The sequence below is a fragment of the Corvus moneduloides genome, chromosome 28, assembly GCF_009650955.1.
Source record: "Corvus moneduloides isolate bCorMon1 chromosome 28, bCorMon1.pri, whole genome shotgun sequence".
Classification (NCBI taxonomy): Eukaryota; Metazoa; Chordata; class Aves; order Passeriformes; family Corvidae; genus Corvus; species Corvus moneduloides.
This window is the reverse complement of record NC_045503.1, coordinates 3,276,183-3,296,359: the sequence shown is the minus strand read 5'-3', so window position 1 is coordinate 3,296,359 and position 20,177 is coordinate 3,276,183. Positions and strand designations below refer to the sequence as shown.

The 20,177-nt window shown below is 62.7% G+C and overlaps 2 protein-coding genes across 3 annotated transcripts; one reads left to right on the top strand and one right to left on the bottom strand.

Annotated features, from left to right (window-relative positions):
- Nucleotides 1-37: 37 nt before the first annotated feature.
- ARHGAP45 (Rho GTPase activating protein 45) lies at nt 38-15,823 on the bottom strand. Of its 2 annotated transcripts, none has more exons than XM_032092674.1 (23): nt 14,607-15,823; nt 12,571-12,898; nt 11,325-11,468; nt 10,246-10,330; nt 10,088-10,160; nt 9,756-9,834; nt 9,428-9,565; nt 9,182-9,246; nt 8,808-8,918; nt 8,462-8,542; nt 8,097-8,276; nt 7,791-7,928; nt 7,345-7,535; nt 6,912-7,051; nt 6,479-6,556; nt 6,142-6,243; nt 5,764-5,927; nt 5,365-5,553; nt 4,892-5,029; nt 2,985-3,223; nt 2,497-2,758; nt 2,272-2,374; nt 38-2,117 (listed from the first exon to the last, which is right to left on the bottom strand). In XM_032092674.1, the coding sequence occupies exons 1-23, from the start codon at nt 14,694-14,696 to the stop codon at nt 1,789-1,791; spliced, it is 3,447 nt and encodes a 1,148-aa protein (XP_031948565.1). In that variant the 5' UTR covers nt 14,697-15,823; the 3' UTR covers nt 38-1,788. The 2 variants fall into 2 exon arrangements, with proteins under 2 accessions (XP_031948565.1, XP_031948564.1); XM_032092673.1 differs by lacking the exon at nt 14,607-15,823 and adding an exon at nt 13,865-14,123.
- A 109-nt stretch (nt 15,824-15,932) lies between these two features.
- Nucleotides 15,933-20,085, top strand: CNN2 (calponin 2). Its single transcript, XM_032092698.1, has 7 exons — nt 15,933-16,072; nt 18,181-18,302; nt 18,607-18,673; nt 18,753-18,890; nt 19,045-19,161; nt 19,437-19,583; nt 19,661-20,085. The coding sequence occupies exons 1-7, from the start codon at nt 16,010-16,012 to the stop codon at nt 19,925-19,927; spliced, it is 921 nt and encodes a 306-aa protein (XP_031948589.1). The 5' UTR covers nt 15,933-16,009; the 3' UTR covers nt 19,928-20,085.
- The last annotated feature ends 92 nt before the right edge of the window (nt 20,086-20,177 follow it).

Genomic DNA, 20,177 nt, shown 5'->3' with positions numbered 1-20,177 from the left:
GGGGGAGCCTGGAAGCCCCAGATCCCCAGGACAAATGTGGGTCAGAACACACTGGTTTTATTGGTTTTTCGGAAGTTTGTCAATGTGAACACAGCAAGACACAAGGCAGCGCCGTGCAGCAGCTCAGGCCTGTCAGGACAAACACGGAATCGACACAACCACGATGGAGCTGCTGCCGAAGGAAGCTCAAGCACAGCTTTAGCCCCTTCTCTCGCTCGCACTCGCCCTCATCATCCTCACCCACCCTCACACGCACGCGGTACCGCCGTGGCAGCAGCAGTGCCACATCCTCCTGCTACCCTGGAAAAATCCAGTTATCCTGTGGAAGAGCTGGCTGGGGCAGAACAGCTCCTGGGGGTCTCCAGCTCTTCCCTGGCTCAGTTCCAAACTCATGAGTTAACCTGGGTTCATGTACCTTTGCTGAGACGGGTTCTCCATCGACTTCAGAGGGCTCAAACCTCCCGTCCATTGCCTGCTTCTGCAGTACCAAGGTGTCGGAGACCCCCCAACACCACCTGGTCTGTCTCCCACAAGCAGGAGAACGAAGGAGAAGGCTCTCAGCTCATTCCAAGCTAAAACTCCACTTGTTTCTCTGTGCCTCAGTGCAGGAAAGTCTCACAGCTTTAAAAAAAACGAAACCACTTTGGCTTTAGTCTCTTAGCCAGCAGAGGTAGTGGAGTCTTGTTGAAGGGTTGATTCATGTCTTTACAGAAAAGGAAGCTCAAGGTTATACTGGCTGGGGCTGGATCCAGGCTGTGGTGGCCCTGAGGAGGAGGAAGAGGCACTTCCTCATGGGGCCCTGCTCCTTGCCCAGCTCCAAGAGCAGAGGGGTTAGTCCTGGACTTGCAGCGCAGCTTTTTGGAGATTAAATGACTGTACAACCAAACCCTGAGAGCTCAGCAGGGCTCAAGACTCTGGAGCCAGGCAAATCTGCCCTGAGGCTGCCCACAGCCTGTGGCTGCTCCTTGCATGGCTCTTGCCAAGGAGGGAAATGCCCATCCATCAATGTCTGTCAATTCAAATGCCCATCAATCCAAGCAGCAATGCAGATACCATCAGCTGGGCCAGGACCACGCAGTGCTGAGGTTTTGGGGCAGGAAAGTTTAGTTCAGTCAGGTGTCAGTGAGGCACATCCCCTGAGAGCCTGGCAGACGGCACAGCACCAAAGCCAAGCCTGGCTCGGGGTGAGATGGTGCAGGGGCTCCATCCCAACCCCAGCGCTGCTCCGGCCGTGTCCCTGTCCCAGGGGGCTGCCTCCAGGTCCGTCTGTCCCCGTGGTGCCATTCTCCTGCCCATCTTGAGTCATTGTCCCTATATCACCCTGGCAGCCTTGGCTCCCTTCCAGCCTCAGCCATCGAGGATGACCAGGTCCTTCGACTCATCCAACCTCGATCTCACAGCACAGGTGTGGGATTCAGGGATTCAGGAGCTCAGAAAAAATAAAACACCTGGCACAGGCACAGCACAGCCCTGGGTTCCCTCTAAGTCCTGAACAAGAGGAGGGTCTGCCTAGCCGCAGCTGCCTCCCAGGGAAGGTCCTTGATGGCCCCAGCTGAGCCAGGGGTCCTGGCAGGCTGTGACCCCATTTCCCAGCCGGGCACTGAGGGAGTCAGGGGTTTTGTGTGAAAGCTCCAGCCAGGAATCAGCCAGGACTCGCCTGCAGCTGACACACCAAACCCCCCTGGGCTCCCACATCCCTCCTACCCCTCCACATTCCAGTGTCCTGGGCAGCCTCTGGGATTTACCCCTTTGTCCATCCCAGTGTCCGTGGTGGTCCTGTCCAGTGGCTTAGATGAACCGGGGTTGCAGCTCATGGCTGCCGTGGCCCCGAGGGGTGCCAGGCTGGTTTGTGGCATCCTTGGGGGTGGCAGGGCTGCGGCTCTCAGGGGCTTCCTCTGTGTCACTCTGCTCGTTCCCAGGGCTGCAGCAGCGGGGAGCGGAGCCCTCCGTGTCCGACTGGCCCACGCTGCAGCTCCGGCTCCACGGCCCCTCGCTCCCCTCGTCGCAGAAATGAACCTCCTCCGTGCTGATCTCACTCCCCTGCTTGGTCAGGTGTGTCTGTGGCTCCCCACTGTCCTCCAGCTCCGAGTCGGAGTCCACGGAGCGGTCGCCGGACTCTGTGGGACAGAGGAGTTCTGTGCCACCCTCCAGCCCAGCACTGCAGTGTCAGCAGCAAACCTGTGGCCCCCGGGGCAGGGGAAGGGTCTGCGTGCCCCCCATGCCTCCCATGGGACCTGCGCCCGCCAGGAACCCCCAGTGCCTCTCACTGACCTGCGAGTGAGTCAGCACTGAAAGCCAAATTCCCCTTCTCCGAAGGCAGCTCCAGGTAGGGGCTGGTGCCAAAAGGAGCCGCGGGCTGGGAGCCTGCGTGGGCCTGGGAGGGAACAGGGACGATGGTGAGGGCACGGAGGAGAGTTCTCATTCCCTGGGAGCTGACTCCACAGAAGGTTCATGGAGCATCCCCTGAGAGTCCCCCCCCTCCCTGGAGACTCCTACCTGCTCAGCACCACTGGCCACCTCCTCCGTGGCACCTGAGCCGCGTCTGCCCGGCTCGGCTGGTGCTGCCACATCCTTGTGCTCGAAGATGGTGGGGTAGAAGATGATGAGTGCCTCGATGATGCGAGCTTGGTGGGGATAATCCACCAGCGAGGACAAGGAAATCGTGGCATCCGTGGGCCTGGGGCGCATCAGCGTTGGCCCAAAGACGATGCCCAGGTTGCCAGAGGTCATCTTGTTGTCCTGTTCCACTTCCATGATCCTGGGTGGGAGGTGGAGGAACCGCTCGTGAGAGCAAGGAGGGAGAGGGGTGGATGGGCAGGGCTGGGGGAGATGCTGGGCTGGAGCACCTGAGCCTCAGGAGGGGGAGAGAAGCAGCTGCAACCATGGGCCTGACTCCAGTGAAGAGGCTGCGCTCACCTCCCCACTCCAGGGGAGAAAGGGAAGGTGCCCAGCAGCCACACAAGCTCTGGCTATGCCCCTCTCACCTCCTCAGGTGCTGCAGGAGGTACTGGAGTGTGGCCATGTTCTCGCTGGGGAGCTCCTTCAGCAGCTCCCTCAGCTTCAACACCAGGGTCAGCACCACCTGGTCAGTGTCGGCTCCTCTGTCCACCAGCTCGGGGCCGCCCTTCCCGCTCCGGCCCTTGACCTCGCCACCCTGCAGGCTCTCCTTGGCCAGCCCCATCAGCTCATTGTACAGCCGGAAGGGCATGAGGGGCTCTGGCAGCTGCAGGGAGAGAAGAAGAGAAGAGGAGAGAAGAGAGAAGAGAAGAGAAGAGAAGAGAAGAGAAGAGAGAAGAGAAGAGAAGAGAAGAGAAGAGAAGAGAAGAGAAGAGAAGAGAAGAGAAGAGAAGAGAAGAGAAGAGAAGAGGAGAAAGAGAAGAGAAATGATCCCAGTCCTGCAAGCAGCTCCCACCTCCATCAGACCTGGACCTGTGCTGAGCTGCTGAGCTGGGGATATCTGGGGCATTTCTACAGTGAGGAAACATCCCTGGAAGTGCTCCAGGCCAGCTTGGAGAGGGCTTGGAGCACTTTTAACATCCCTTCCACTTCAGGATTCCATGAGTCTGTGACCTGCAGTGCCACAAACCTCTCCCCAGAGGTGATACTTATTTATCCATCTCCTGGAGCATGTCAATCCAGCCTCATTAGGCCTGGCCAAGGAGCACTTGTGAAGCTCAAGCCTCAAGCGGCGTTTGATCCACCCACGGGTGCTCCCTGCTGGGTTGAGGTGCAGGGATTCCCTTTTTTTCCTGGAAAATCCCTGGCTGGGGTGGGCCCAGCTGCAGGCTCCCCAGCGGACAGGGGCTGGCTGGGAAGATGACAGGGATGGGTAGTTCTGGGTGGGGGAGGCAGGATGTGAAGGGCACAGGATGTGCAGAGGTGGGGCTGCGGCGGGGGAAACTGCTTTGAAGTTTGTGTGAAGCAGACGGGGTTGGTATTAACTGCTGGGTGTTCCACATGGCTGGGGATGTTTTCAGAGTGGCTTAAATGGAGGTTTTGGGGACAGGCTGCCTCACAGCAGAGCAGGTTCACTCCATCTACCCCTTTAGGGAAGGACTTTAACCCATTTCTCTGCAGCGAGGGGTCAGGTCGGGGCTCAGCACTGATTTCCCCCTCTCATTCCATTCTGCTTTTCTTTGGAGAAACCCCGGAGGCAACTCAGAGTCCTTGACTCCTGATGTGCAGGAGCCCAAGGACACGGCTTCCCCTGTGAGGTAACACAGAGCTGCCCTTCGGAGGAGTTACAGAGAAAGGCAGCACAAAGAGTTAATCCACGGCTGCCTGCAAGAGAGAAGCAGCTTCCTCTTCGCTCCTGCCTTGCGGTGGAGGCTGTTGGAGGATGTGGGTGACACTGTCTGCAACGGCAGTTTGGGTACGGGGTGGGGGGTGCTGGGGCTGAGCCAACCTTGGGGTGGCCCGAGGGGCAGAGATCCCTCTGAGCCCCCCTCAGAGTGACCTGAGGGGCAGAGATCCCACTGAGCCCCACTCCAAGGTGCCCAAGGGGCAGAGACCTCACTAAAACCCACCCCAGTTTGACTCCAGGGGCAGAGCCCACCCCATGGGGACGTGACTCAGCCTGTTCAGGGTGACCTTTGCTGGCCCCTTCCCTTTTTGGGTAGCCAGTTCCCCAGTTGGAAGGGGCGGAGTGTTCCTTGTTCGGAGCTCGGGCAGGTCGCTGTTGTGCGGCTGTGACCACAGTGACGCTGTGTGGGATGAGCTGGGGGGGGTCACTGTGGCCCCATCTCCAAGGCCAACCCACTCCCCCCTGGGAAGGACCCCTCCCCTCCCACCCAGTCACTGAGCCCAATTTGTGCAGAATTCCTCCGGCCAGGTTGGTTCCTCTGGCCACCTCCCCTCCTTCCCCTGCCACGAGGCACCACCAGCACCTCACCTGTCTCAGGTAGAGCTTCAGGACGTTGCTGATGTCATGGGGGGAGGCCTGGGACAGCTCCACCAGCTCCTTCCCATTCTCAAAGGCCTGGCAAAGCTTCTCCACGCGGGTCTTGACGCCGTTAACTCGGTAGATGCCCTGTGAAAGAAAGAAAAGCGGAGCTGAAGTGAGAGGAGAGGTTCCTCTTCGTGTTCGCTGTGTGCTCCCACCCTCTCCTCTTGGGGTGGGAAATCCCTCAGGGAAGTCATTTTGGGAGATCTCCTTCCAGCTCAGTCGTTCCTGCTTCATAGGAAAGCAGGAGGCAGGAGAGGTGAGTTTCCAAAGGCAGAGTTTGGGTTATCTGGGCCAAGCTCATCCCTGGCTCCCTGCCCCATGGAAATCTGAAATGGAGCCTGCTGGTTTTCCAGAGGACCCTTCCAAGATCCTGTGGCTCAGCCAGCTGAGGAGGAGGAGGAGAGGGGAGTGTGACTCACCTTGGTTTTCAGGGCCCGCTTCTCGATCTCCGAAATGCATTTCTTGACGATGAAGGGGATCCCATCCGGGCTGCCCTGAGATGCCTTCATGAAGTCCTGCCCGAAGAGCTGCAGCTTCCCTTGGAGCTTCTTGTGCCCACACTGGATGGCCAAGGTCTCCAGGCACTTCTTGTGGCAGGCCAGGTAGCACTGGAAGAGAGAGGGGAACACGTGGAGGTGGGGGGCAGCCACAGAGACACCAGGCACCGCTCGGAGCATGGTGGGAGACAGGAAAAATGCGTTGAGGATGCTGCAGGACCCAGGGAAAGCCACATTTTCCACCTGGAACCCTCCCCACGGGAGAAATGTCCTCCTGACCATGATCAGAGCTGGGTTCCACCCCCAGTTCTCCCAGCTCACCTCCTCGCACTCGGCTCCCTGGAAGTACACATAGCTGTTGCACTCCCGACATTTGGAAGGGGCACGGAGCTTCCTCAGCCGATGGGTCTGGGCAGCCTTGGACAAGCCAACATTCCGGAAGGGCCCCGTGGGAGTCGCCAGCTCCGGGGTGATCCCGTTGATGCCTACGGAAAAGGAAATGCGAGGTCAGGCACGGCAGGACTGTCACTGTCACCGGTCTGAGCAGGGCTCATCCCTCGGGGAAGGCAGCGCTGCTTGGGGACACCATCAGGAATCTCCAGCAATTGTTGGATTTGCCTCCAGAACTACTGGATTTGGGAGCTCTGCTGTGGTGGGGCGTGTGGCAGCAGCACTGTCACCTCCCACCCTGTCACCTACTCTGCTCAAAGGGGGTGGTGGTCCCGTCCTTCTCCTCCAGCTCCTCACTGGAGGATGCGGTGCCGTTGGATGACAGCCGCTGGAGCTTGTGGCCAAATTCACCTGTCCAAGGAAAACCCACAGAGCAGTGAATCACCTGCAAAGCTGCTTCTCTTCTGAGAGCTCACCCCGTCCCATCAAATCCCACCCTATCCCACTGGAGACTGGGATCAGCACAGTCGGTGAGAACAGTGTTCTCACAGGGCAGGTAAAACAGGGGACAGTCCTGCCTAACTGGGAAGCTCTGGGTTTAGATTGGCTGTGCTGGGAGGGGCTCCTGGGCTGTTCCCATATCTACCTGTGTTGGAATCCAGGTTGCTGTCAGCATCAGCGACAGAGGTTGGCCAGGATTTATGGACCTGGTGTCCCCTCCCACCTGCAGAGAGAACACACAGTCCGTTGGGATTGCTGTCTGTGTTCGGGAGGGAATAGCTGGAGAACAGCCTGGATGCTGGGAGAAACTGGGATGACTGGGGGAAGCTGCTGGTGGGGTTCGGTGCATCCAGTGACACCCAGCAAGGGGAGATTGGAATGGTTTGTCAGGGCAATGGTTTGTCAGGGAGCAAAATGGCACAGATCTGATTTAGTGTCCTTCAGGAAATCCAGGCTGGGAGGCTCCCAGCCCCTCCTGCTGCTGCCAGCAAAGCTCCCAGTACCCTGGGGGTCCCACTCTGCTCTTGCCTGGGGGGATGTGGGGCATGTGATGGAGAACTTTGGGGCTCCAGGCTCACCTCTCCGCTCGGCCGCCCCGGCCCCGCTCGGTGACTCCTTGGCTCCTGCTGCTCCCTCTGAGCCAGCCCCAGCCCCCTCGGCACTTGTGGAGAACTCGCTGGCATTGAAGCTGCCCTTCCGTGCCCGAGTAAAGGGAGACCTGAGGGGGGAAATGGGAAGGTGGACGGGAAGGAAGGACACTTGGGAACCTTATCCATGGCTGCCATCCACCAGCCTCGGGAATCCCAGTCTCTTAAATACTCAACAGCCTGTCTCATTCATTGAAGGAGGGCAATTCCCAGCTGGTCCAGCCCTAGCATTCCCAGCAGGAGCTGCCTTCAGGAATGCTGAAAGCATCCTGGCTCCTGCAGGAGAGCGTGGGCAGCAGGAGATAACGAAGGGAACGTGGCTGAGCTGGAGCATTACCCAGGAACGAACCCTCTCCTCCCTTACCAGGCATTGTGGGACACGTAGGGCTCGAAGTCATACTGGACGTCGGGCTCGTCGCCGCGCTGCAGCTGCCGGACGTGGGACGCGTACTGCTGGCCCGGGTCGTACAGCTTGCTGCTCTCGCACAGCGTCTGGAAGTTCACGGGCAGCGGCGCCGTCTGCATGTGCATGAGCTGGTAGAAGGAGATGGTGGCCTAAAAGCGACGTGGAGAGGGACAGGTGTGAGCCTGGTGGGCTGGCACGGGAGGAGCTCCAGGTTAGGTAGGAAATCAGGAGCGTGGAGCAGCGCTTTTCTGGGCACGAGGGAGAGGGGAGCTCTGCATCTGCACCCAAACCCCTGCTGGAATAGAGGCAGCTCAGCCAGCTCTGCTGGGAGGCAGCTCTGAGCCCTCCAGAGCAGGGCACAGCCACCTCCTGCCCTGGGGACACCCCAACCCAGCCCCACTCACCGACTTGACAACCTGGTCAGTCTGTTTGATCACTTCGTGGATCTGCCGCAGGGAGTTCACCTTGGTGTCCTCCAGCTCCTGCTTCTGCGTGTTTGCATCGGCCACACAGGTGCGGTACGTGGCCATGGCCTCTTCTGCCTGGGAGTTGGGAGAGCAAGGCATGGGAACAGCTCAGAGGTGAGGAGAGTAAGAACAGCCCCTTGGACCCGCTTTATCCGGGCATTCCTGAGGATCGTGGGGAGGGCTCAGTTCATCCACACGGCTCAGGGAACAGCAGGAGTGAGGAGGCCCCTCCAGAGCTGTCACCTTGTTCTTGGCTTCCTCTTCCAGCCGCCTCTTCTTGTCCAGGGCTTTGGTGGTGATGCTGCTGGTCGTGTTTTGCTGCTCCTCCTCTGCTTTCACCGCCATGTACTTGGCCTTGTCGTGCTCCTCGCTGCGCTGCATGTACGTCTGCTTGGCCTTGCGCAGGTTCCCCTCCGCCTCTTGCTGCCAGGGAGAGCCAGGGTGAGGATGGAGCCCAGCAAGGGGGTCACCAGCTCCTGCCAGGGTCCTCCAGCACAGCAGAGGCACCCGACGCCTCTGGAGAGGGGCAGGGTGCCCAGCGTGCTCAGAGGAGGACGTGTCATGGGTTGCTCCAGGCTGGGATTGGGAACACAAACCCAGTCACTCACCAGTTTCCTCTGCGCTCGGTGCCACTGCTCCTTGATCTCCTTCCTGCGCTTCTCGTGTTCCAGGCGTCTCACCGTCAGCGGCTGCATGGCAAGAGAGGGAGGAACAGCCCCGTGATGCCCTGAGCTGAGCACTCCTGCCCTGCCCTCGCCATGACTTTGCAAGGAGAAGTGCCCTGTGGTGGTCACTGTCACTCCCAGGACAGGTCACAGGCGCTGGTTTGTGCCAGGGATGAAAATCCACAGCCTGGGAAGTGCTGGATGCAGGTTCCCTCTGGACTGAGCTAAGGAAGAGCCACCTCTGCAATGCCAGGACCTCCAGCCCCGGAAGGACCTTTTGTCCCCTCACCTGGAGGAAGGTTTGGTGCTGCAGGGTGTTGGCTGCCTGCAGAACTGAGGTCCCATGCTCCATGTCCTGCTCCAGGGCCAGCAGGTAGATGGACAGGAAAGGCATGTTGGTCTGGGGAGAGGGAAAACACATCTCCCTGAGCCCCAGCACCCCGCACGAGCCCAAGGAGATGCATCCTTCAGGGAGAAAGAGCCAGAGGCAAGGTGGGGCTGGTGACTGCTGCTGGTAAAAGCCCCATCCTGAATTTCTCCAGGCAGAGCTCTGGAGAGCTGCCCCCATGTTCTCCTGAGCTGGGGCACATGGAAAGGGCTCTCCAGGGTGGCTGGCTCCCGATCCAGCCTGGCACTGGGGGCTTCAGGGACTTGGGGACTTACCTCCTGGCTGATGGTTTGCTTGCAGCTGTTTGCCATCTTCTGGAGCCCTTTGGCAAACTCCATCTCTGGAAGGAAAAGGTTGGAAGTGAAAAGACACAAGACACCGGGATTTCCCTGATGGAACCCAATCTCCTTTTGAAAAATAAATCAGGAACTTGAGGAGTGAGGCCCCCCAGGAGGGACCTCAATCTGTCCCGTGGCTCAGCCCTGCTCCAGAAGGGACCCACTTGCTGTCCCCCCACTCACCCAGTGTGGTCCTTTTCTCCAGGTATCCAATCAGGTCCTTCATGTACTTGGAGATGGTTTTGGCGTACTGGAGGGCAGCGTCCACGCCCCCCTCACAGCGCTGCAGCATCACGTCCACCTCCTCAGCCGGAGGACAGGCTGCAGTGGGACGGACACTCCGTGAGCTTCCAGCGCAAACCCCCCCAGCTCCATGCCAGCCCTGGTGCCACCAGCTCTGCTGCCTTTTCGCAGCTGAGGAGCCGCGTGTGGCTCAGGATGGCAGCGATGATGGGGAAGGTGCTGCTTCCTGCACAGACCCCAAACCCTCACCCAGACTCATCCTGCTTACCTGTGTCGTAGCTGTCCATGCCCGAGGGCACACCGTCTCCTCCAGGCCCAGGAATCCCCCCATAGAGGCTCTCCATAGTCTTTGGGAATTGGGAAAGAAAAGGGAGTGGTCAGCCAAGAGGATGGGGAGCAGCTGGAGGGGCTGGCGGAAGGATGGAAGCCGGAGCTGCTGGAGTCTTTTGGCCACTGCTGGAACTCAGCTGTGCCCGGGAGCTGACAGGACTGTCACCAGAGCAACAGCCTGCTCTGGGCCCACACCAGAGCTGAGGGGAGCAGCCAGAGCCCTGAGTGATCCTGAGCCCCACGTGGTGGGAGCATCTGGGCATCACTCACCTGGTTCTGGTCGCTGGGTGGGATGGAGAGGATGGTGCTGCTGTCCACCTCCCCCATGAGGAACTCGGACACCCTGTGGGGAGAGGAGCATGGCCGGGCTCAGCACAGGGACAGTGACACGGGCTGCCCCTGGGGGATGGCTGCCCAAACTCCCTTACGTGCTGCTGAAGGACACAGCGATGGTCTCGATGGCCTTCTCGAACTCCCGCTTGTCCGCCTCATTGTTGGATTCGTAGTGGAAACCTGGAGATGAGGAAATGTGGGAGCCCTGTTGGCACAAGCACCTGTCCCTGTCTCAGCAGGAAAAACCTGCCAGCTCATGCTGGTATCAAGGGGGCTTTGGGGCTGGGGTGAGTCAAGGGAGCAGTGGGAAAGATCATCCCTATAGATGATGGATTTTTCCAGTGCAGCAGTTTCCCCCTCCTCCTTCCCAGGACTGACTTCCCTGACAGCATCCCTTGGCTCGTGTTTCTGTTTATTCCCGTTACTCAGGGCTGCTGGAAAAGTGCTGCTGGACCTGTTCCACTGCCTGCCTTGCCTCATGGCTCCTCCAGCCCCCTCTCCAAGCAGGATGAACTCCTCCAGGAGGGCTCTTGCCCGCAGCCAAAAGAGGAACCATCACCAGCAGCAGGAACCGGGGCCAACAGCCCTTGGCAGGCTCCCACACCACGGGACACCAGTGGCCAGGGCTCCTGGGCAGACCCCAGGTCAGCTCCTTGGGGTGGGCCTGGGTCCTGCTCCAAGCCCACTCCCCCCCATTCCTGTGTGGGACCAGCCCCATGGCAGCCCTCCTGCCACCCGTCATGAGCTTCCTGTCCCCTGCAGTTCCTGGTTGGTGTCCAGGAAGCCACGGGTGACTCAGAAGGTTGTGCTGTGCCTCTGGTAGGTGCAGCCGCCCCCTTCCCGTGGGTGACAGTGGTGGGAGGTGGTGCCCAGCTGGGATCTAACCTCCCAGATCCCGCTCCATAAACATGAGAGGCTGCCAGGAGCAGGGTCTGATTATTTCCGTGTTTTTCCTGTGGCTGTGCCTGGAAACCCCCGGGCAGGATCTGTCATTTCTGACACTACAGCATCCTTAAAGCTGAACCACAGCAAGAGGCAGACGACACTTTCACCCTCTCTGCCGGTCCATGGGGCAGCCCCACTGCCGGCAGCCCCTCCATGAGTTCCCCAATCCCCCCATCCCACCGTGGGGCAGGAGGGGAGTGGGACAGAGCTCCCAGCCCCACTGTCTCACCCTTGACTTTGGAGATGAGGGTCCCAGCGGCTGTCAGGGTCTCCAGGGTGTTGAGCAGCGGGTACTTGTTGATGACCTGGCGCAGGATGCGCAGGGTTTCACCCAGGCACTCGTGGGCCAGCGGCCGCTGGGGCTCCTTGGAGTCTGCAAGAGAGGGGGGCTGAGGTGCTGCACCCCTGTCCCACGTCCCTGCCCTGTGTCCCTGTCCCGTGTCCCTGCCCCGTGTCTCTGCTCTGCATCCCTGTCCCTGCCCTGTTTACCTCCCAGCCACCCCCTGCCAGCCACATCCCAGGCAGGGACAGGCCATCTCCCAGACCATGCAGCAAATCCCCCTGCCCTCGGGGCTTCCAGGCCTGGCATGGCCACATCCTGCTTGTCCAGCACCTCCCCACACCCATGACCGTGTGTCTCCTGCCCAGCCTGGTGTTGGCTGAGGGGCAGCCTGACCTTTGAGGCATTTTTTCCTCCGTAGTAGCTTTTTCCCTTGAAAGCAGTTTGGGAATTTCCTCCATTTCCTTCCCTCCCTCCTGCCAGATGGACGCTCCCAGTTGGGAGGGATGTGCCTGGTCCAGCCAGGCTTGCTGCATCCCACAGGTCCCCCCCCAGACCCTCCCCTCTGTGGGCTCCAGTTGCCAGCCCAGGGGTCTGGTCAGCACCCCCCAGTGTAGGGTGAGGGCTGGGGACTGACAGCCTGGTTAGGAAATGGGGAACCTCCCTCAGGCAAGCGCTGGGATGGGGGATCAGCACCTACTGCCCAGCCAGGCAAAGCCCCCTCCCCATCCCAGCCCCCAGCTCGGGGTCAGGAAGGGGTTTCTGCACAACCAGGACTGACTACATGCTGTCACATGCCCCCAGACCACAGGTTCAAGGCATTCCCTGTGTCCTCTCGGTCAAGGAGAGCTGCTCATGAGCCTGCAGACCACCCAGCCCCATCCTGCTGGCCACCCTGGCGGGCTGGGGGGCCGTGCCCAGCACCCTGCGGGGCTCGGGGGGCCCTGGCAGGCGGCTGGCAGCGCCGCGCTGTAAACAGGAAAACGGGCGGATGAAAATAGCTCGTGGCAGGAAGCCACGTTATCCCGGCTCCGAGCTCCAGCAGCCACCCACCGCTCACCCACCACCTCTGACTGCTGCTGCACGTCCCTTGGGGGTCCTGGTGCCCTCTGATCCAGGCAGAGACTCCCACCCACGGGTGGGGTGTGTCCCGGGGTGCTGTGATGCAGGTGCTTGGCACGGGGTGGGCACTCACCATCGCGCAGCACCACATCCCGCAGCTTCTCCAGCGCATCGGCAAAGCGGGCGACATCTGCCAGCATCTGGGAGATGTCCTCGGAGTCGATGAAGGGACCCTCCCCGCCCTCCATCGGGCTGTAGCAAAGGGGAGTCTTGTGGCCCTTGGGCACGGCGCGGGGGGCTGCGTGCAGGGGGAAGCCGGCGGCGCTGGCATGGCGGCTCAGGCTGGTGGGGCGCTTCAGGGTGCCCACGGCGCTGGGGCTGCTGCTGAGCTTGGCGCTGGCCGGGGGCTGCTCCCCCACGCTGGAGCCCGGCGCCTCCAGGCAATCTTTGCGGGAGAGGTCCTGGGGAGCAAGGATGAGTTTGAGGGCACAGCCAGTATGGCGGGGACCCCAGAGAGGGAAGCACCCCAGGACCCATCATACCACCAGCCTGGGGAGCTGTTGCCTTGGGGGGCTGGTGCCAGGCCCCGCAGCTGTGTTGTGCCTCAGTTTCCCCAGGTAGGGATCACCTTTGGGGACCGTCTTGGGAGACTGGGCAGGGTCTGGGCACTTGCCTGGCTGCCCCCACCAGTCCTTGCCAGCCCCTCTGGATCTGTGTTTGTCATGAGGGGCACACAGTGACCGTGTGGGTGACGTTGCTTGTCCACTCCAGCACCCACTGTGATGAGGCTGCCCATCCCAGGGGGCTGGGGACCCCAGCACAGCCAAATGGTGCAGGATCCAGCCCGCACATCACTTCCTCTTTTCCAGCTGCTCTCTTGCTGGGGGAGGAGGCAGAGACAGGGACACCTCCCAGGCTGCTGTTGGGGGCTTTGAAGGTATTTTACAGATGGAGGAAGCCCCAAATTTCTAGGGGTAAAATCGCACTGAGGGAGGGGCTGGTACCGGCTCTGTCCAGGGCTGTGCATGTCTTGAGGGCCACACATCCAGCAAAGAGTCCTCGGGTGTGGGGAGGGGACCCTGTAGCCCCTCAGCCCCCCCAGCAGCTCCCACCAGTGACTCCTTGGCACCCGGTGTGACACGAACGCGCAGGGTCTGAGCATCCCTGGCCGGGCGCTGCCGGAAGCGTTTTTGGCTCCGGCGGAGCAGAAGCGGAGCGCCGAGAGCACGAGGCTTCCGCGGGCGAGGGCGAACGGGGGAGCCCAGCCCCACAGAGGGCCAGACCACCACGGGGCTGCAAGGGGGCACAAAGGCCCCCACCCCAAAATGCCTGGGGGCACCCCAGCCCTGTCTCGGTCCTCCCGGGATGAAGCGGCCCCGGCGACCCCCGTCCCTCCCTCCGGTGCCCCGGGGTGCCCCCGGCCGTACCGTCAGCCTCACGGCGGGCGTGCGGGGCAGCGAGTCCAGGGAGCGCTGGGGCGGGTGGGCTCTGCCCGCCGCCGCCGAGGGGCTGTAGCTTTTCCTGCCCGCAGCCCGGCCGAGCATCCCGCTGGCCGCCACCCATAGGCCCCTCTGCCGGGGAGTCGGGACGGGGATGGGGACGGGTGTCCCCTGCTAAGGAGCCGCGGGTGGGCTCCGGGTCGCCGTCGGCCGCATCGTGCCAGCCTGGTCTCGCCCCAATCACCGGGACTGGGGCGCAGGCGCGGGGCGGGCAGTGCGGGGTGCGCCGGGGAGCCCCGGCCGGTGGCGTTTCCTCCTGGCTCCTCCGGCACGGGGGGGGTCCACAAGTCAATAAATAAATACCTGGCAGAGCCGAGGCACCGGGGCTGGCCGAGCCTGCCGTCGCCCCGCTCCCGCCTCAGTCGCCAGAGAGGTTTGGGAGTCTCTCTGCCCTCCCCAAACCCTCGGCTACAGCCCCCCCGTTTCCTCCCTGTCCCTTCCTGCCCTCCCGCCTCCCTCGGCGGCTGCTCCGTCCCCTTCATCTGGGGCAAAATTCCCCCCCACCAGCCCAGTGAGTAGGGTTCTTTCTCGTTTCCCTCCTTTTCGCAGACCTCCTGGAGGTATCCAGGTCCCCATTGCCACCCTGTGGCTCTTCCCCAGCAGTTCCGTGGGTGCTGTTGCCCCTACAACCCCCACCGTGCCGGGGGTGCCGGGGGGGGGGGAAACTCACCGGCAGGGTCTGTGGGACGGGGCTTCCCGCCCGGCTCTTCTTGGAGATGGAGGGGGTTTTTATCAGCTCCCGCTTCTTCCGGGAGAACATCGTTCCCGGGGGGCCGAGCCGCTGCCCTCAGCCCCTCGCTCGGCCCGGCCGCCGTGCCGGCTCCTCACGGCGCCGGTCACATTCGCGGGGCGCAGTGTCAGGAGGGCGCGTGTGACGCCGCCTCGTTTCCTCATCGGCTTCGCAGCCCGACCTGAAACAGGAAAAGCCAAACGCGCACCCAGGAGCGAGGCCGGGGCCAGGGGCACCCTGGCTGCTCTGCTGGGTCACGGGGGGGCAGCGGGACCCCGGCACTCCTGGGGATATTTGAAGGGGTTTCAGTGCTTCAGCCCAGGGCTTACAGAGGGGTGGGGCGGCTGTACCCCACTCTGGGACCGGTGCTGGTCCCCGTGGGACCCCCACCCTCTGGGGAGTTCACCCTGTTTGGGGGTGTCCATCCGTCCCGGGATGTGGGGGTGAGTGGGATGGGGGGCTCTGGGCTCCCACCCGTGGGGTGCTCCCCGCTCTGCCCTTCTGTGGGCTCGGTGGCGGTGCCTGCTGGGGTCACTGCCCTGCCCCCTGTCCCCACCAGCCTTTGCACACGCACAGTCCCACCCAGCCACGGGTGCTGCGTGGGGACCCCCGGCCTCTGCTCATGGGGCCGGCTGCCGGCCCCGCGGGCGGTCGGGGGGTGGTGGTGTCCCCTCCGCTTCATCCCGGAACCTCTCCGCGGGACCGGTCCGGGCTGTCTCGCGTGGACCATCTGCCGGCCCCGTGGAGAGCACGGGTACGGCGGGGGTCGGGGCAAGAGGAGCGGGACAGGGTCGGGGACCGGTGGAGATCCGTGAGGTGCGGGGACGAGGGAACGCGTACGCGTGTCCTGCGTGTGTGCGTGACCGTGGGTGCGGGCAGGCAGGTGCGTGTGAGTGTCTGAGTGCATGAGTGAGCGAGTGAGTGTGCGAGTGGCTGTGCGTGTGCAGGGCAGCGCCCGTGGGTCGGGGGTGCGTGTGTGTGTGTTTGTGCACAACGCGTGCCCGTGGGCCAGGGTGCCCACACCTGTGTACGGGGACTCACACGCGTGTCCCCGTCTGTCGGTGTGTGCGTCTGCCCGCGGGCGAGTGCGTGTGTGTGCCCTGTGCCCGTGTGCCCGGGACGGATCCAGCCCTGGCCCCGGACTCCCGGTGCCCTCCAGGTCCCAATGTCGGGGTTCAGGACCCTCCGCTCGATCCGGCCGCTCCTGCCCTTATTTGGACATTTCTCCCCGTCCAATCAACGCGGGGGGGCCGGGCCCGACCCCGCCCCCGCCCCGCCCGACCCCGCTCCGGTACCGGCCCCGCTGCCCTCTCCCCGCTCCGGTACCGGCTCCGTTGCCCGCCATGAGCAGCTCCCAGTTCAACAAGGGCCCGTCCTACGGCCTCTCCGCCGAAGTCAAGAACCGGGTGAGCCGCGGCGGGGGCCGGGCGGTACCGGGACCACCGGACGGGGGCGAAGCGGGGGCTGGGGGATATCGGGGCCACCGGGCGCTGTGGCTGCCGGTGCTCCTGGACGCCCGGGAGAGCCGGGCATCCCGGTGCTGCTGCGGCGTCCCGGTTGCATCCCGGGTTCTGGAGAGCCGGGGGGGTTTCCGGTGTGCCCCAGGCATGCAGAGCCGGCCGAGAGTGGAGAAGTTGGGGGATTCCGGGAGGATGGAAATCCGGGGCTTCCCGGGGCGATGCGGAACCGAAGGACCTAGTGTACCGAGGTCTCTGAGGGCTGGGGATGTCGAAGCTGAGCTCCCAGTCTCGGGTCGCCCTGAGTCTGCCTAGAGGGTCCCAGGGAGGTGTCATGGGGGACCGGGGCTGGGTGTCTCCCGTGCGGTGGCCGCTATGGCTCCGCTGCCCCTGGAAAACCGCGGGACACCGTTCCCGTCACACCCGGGGCTGGGGGCGATAGCCTCGGTCCTCCGCGGCTCCGGACCAGCTCCACGAAACTTCTCCACTTTCTGCTTCCCCGCAGCTCCACATCGCTCTGCGGGATGCTCCAGCCCGGCAGCGTCCCCGCGGCCCCGGTGACTCTCCCGCCGGAGTGCCGCGGGGCCGGAAGGGGGAACAGGAATAGGAGCCTCCGGCTGAACTGTTTGCATCCCTAGGAGGCACCCGGGTGCCGCGGGGTTCAGGCAGCTGCCAGCACCCTCCTGCGCCCTCGACAGCGCACGGGGGTCCTGCCGGGCCGGGGGGCACAGGGGGACACAGCAGCCTGGGTGGTCGGTGGCTGTGCCCGGCCCCAGGCAGGTGGCCGGTGGTCCCGTTTGTGTGTGTTCTGCCCGGGGACACCTGGACAGGGCCAGGGCAGGCAGGAGAAAGGACAAGTGGTGACGGGCACGTGGCTGCCACGGCCGTGGCGGCGGGATGTGGTGGCCGTGGCCGAGAGCTCCTTACCTGGCCTCGCAGGGGATTTGCATTTCGTAACGGAGCGGGCGGGCCCTGGCCTGCCCGGGGCTGGGCTGCCCCGGCAGAGCGGGTGACACGCGCCGGGGCCTCGCCGCTGCGTGCTCTCGGTGCTTCGTGTTGATTCAGCAAGAGATGAGCCAGTCCGACTGCCCCGGTGTGTCTGATGGAGGTGACATCACCGACTGGGAACCAGTTAGACCAGTGGCGCGCTCCCAGTCTGTGCAAGCCCTTGCAGACTGGGCTGTGGTGGGATCCCTCTAGGGCTGGTCCGCTATGCACCCCCCATGCCCTAGGAAACCCTCAGGCTGGCCGTGGGGAGGGAAGAGGCTTCAGCTGCTCACGCTCCAGAAAATCAGCTGGTGGGACTGTAAAATCCCCCAGCCAGGACACACGTGGCGTCATGAGCGTGATCTGGTGTCCTGCATTGGTCAAGCTCCCCACTGGGGCCGGAGCATTTCCCTACTACATAGCTGGGCTGGACTGTGCCCATCCCACTGTGTGGCTGGAATCCCTGAGGACTCATGGCCCCAGCACATAATGGGGCCAGGAAGGGACAGGATGGGCGAGAGGTTGGTGGCTGCTCTGCGGCCACCCCCAGGTGCCAGCTGAGCATAGGAGGGGCTCGGCTGGGGCAGCACTCGGGGTTTCCAGGCCCTTCTCCACCCCAGGCCAGGAGGCCTTTCCTTTCCCTTGCGGGCCGGGGCCGAGACGACGCTGCTGGAGATGCTGCCGGCCCTGGCAGCTGGTCTCCATTTGGGAGGAGGCGTCCACATTCCTGGCATAGCCGTGGTGACCGAGGAATCTGTGGCGGAGGTTGGGCCTCGCCGGAAGGGAAAGGGAGAGCATCTCGTGGCCACGACCCCCAGGGCTCGGAGCTGGGCTCCCACGGGCTCCACGGGAGAGGGAGGGACAGATCCGGGGGGGCACTTCCCCCTAATCCCATGGGCAGTTCCTTCTCATACTTTTGGAATGGTTCAGAGGCTGCTGCGTCTGTTGGCAGCATCATCCTCGTGCTCCTGTCCCCGTTCCCATCCCAGGGAGGGGGGAACTGTCCCCATGAGGGGTTTGGGGTGCATGTTGCACCCTGCCTGAGCTGTCCCCCCCACTGCCCCCCCCAGCTTGCCCAGAAATATGACCCACAGAAGGAGGCTGAGCTGCGGACGTGGATTGAGAGCGTCACAGGAAAACAGATCGGACCTGACTTCCAGAAGGGGCTGAAGGACGGGGTGATCCTCTGCGAGTGAGTCCTGGGACGATGCTGAGCACGGCCCCCACTCCAGCTGGGTGGGGATGGGGGATGCCAACCCTCCAGGGGACCTTCACCACCTTGTGGGAAAGGTGGGCTGGATCTGTACCAGAGGGACCTGTTGGAGTCACCCCCAAAGCTTCTGTGTCTGGGGAGAGCCCTGAGGACAAAGAGGGACCTGGAGGGAGGAATTTGCCTCACATGGGGGAGGCCTGGGCTGGACCTTCCCAAAAGGGGCCCATGCCCTGTGGCCCCTTGGGATCTCTTCCTGCCCCATGTCCCCCCTGCCTCCCTCCAGGCTCATGAACAAGCTGCAGCCCAACTCGGTGAGGAAGATCAACTGCTCGGCTCAGAACTGGCACCAGGTAGGTGCAGCCCTGCTGCCACCCACCCGCTGTCCCTCTGCTGTCACCCTCCGGGGCTCACCCCTCTACCTCTCCGCAGCTTGAGAACCTCTCCAACTTCATCAAGGCCATGGCCAGCTATGGCATGAACCCCGTGGACCTCTTCGAGGCCAACGACCTTTTTGAGAGCGGGAACCTGACGCAGGTGCAGGTGTCACTGCTGGCGCTGGCGGGAATGGTGAGCACGGGGGGATGAGCAGCTTGGGAGCGGCTGCAGCCATGTGGGGACCTCCAGCTCGGTCTGGTGCCTGTGGGACCCCACGGTTCCCCCTGCCCAGGGAGAGGGTGGGGGGTCTGGGACCCCTGTCCTTCCTCACGACCACTCCCGGCAGGCCAAGACAAAGGGGCTGCAGAGCGGGGTGGACATCGGTGTGAAGTACTCGGAGAAGCAGCAGAGGAATTTCGACGAGGCCAAGATGAAAGCTGGGCAGTGCGTGATCGGGCTGCAGGTGGGCTGCCCCACAGGGTTCCAGGGTGGGGGGGCTGGACAAGGGGTGCCCAATTCTATCAAATTCTCAGTGGTGTCACAGCTCCAAGCACAGCTGGAGGTACCTGAGGCTTGAGATGCCTCAAGTGTCCTTGGGATCTGGGACCGTCTTGGCTCTGTGTCCAGCACTCGATGGCTGTGAGCCTGGGATGGGTCAGGGAGCACTAGGGGACAGGGACGAGGCGAGAAGGGGCACATGTGGGGCAGCACACACTCCTCACCAGACCCCTTTGTCAGATGGGCACAAACAAGTGTGCCAGCCAGTCCGGCATGACGGCCTATGGCACCCGGAGGCACCTCTACGACCCCAAAAATCAGATCCTGCCACCCATGGACCACTCCACCATCAGCCTCCAGATGGGCACCAACAAGTGTGCCAGCCAGGTGAGCCCCCACACCGGGCTGGGGAGGGATGGGGGGGACCATAGCTGAGCCCTGCTCCATCCTGTCCTTCCTTCCAGGTGGGCATGACAGCTCCCGGCACCAGGAGACACATCTATGATGCCAAGATGGGGACAGAGAAGTGTGACAATTCCTCCATGTCGCTGCAGATGGGCTCCAACCAGGGCGCCAACCAGAGCGGGCAGGTCTTTGGCCTCGGCCGCCAGATCTACGACCCCAAGTACTGCCCACAGGGCAGCCAGGGCGAGGTGGCCAACGCCGCCGGTGACCAGAGCGGGGACCCTCCCGGGTACCACTACTACCATGAGGAGGAGGAGAGCTACTGAGCAGGACGGCTCAACCCCGTCTGCACCATCTCATGTACAGCCCCACTGCCAGCCACATTCCAGCCTCCACTTCCATCATTCCCTGTTTTTAAACTCTTTTTAAACTTTGGAAATGAATCTATTTTTCTGAGCAAGGAAATAAAGACCCTGTTTCTAGAGAGGAGCCCAGCCGGTTCCCCCAGGAGCCCCAAGACCCTGGGGCAGCAGGAAGGTGGCAGATGCTCCAGTACCTGGGAGTGGACAGTGTCAC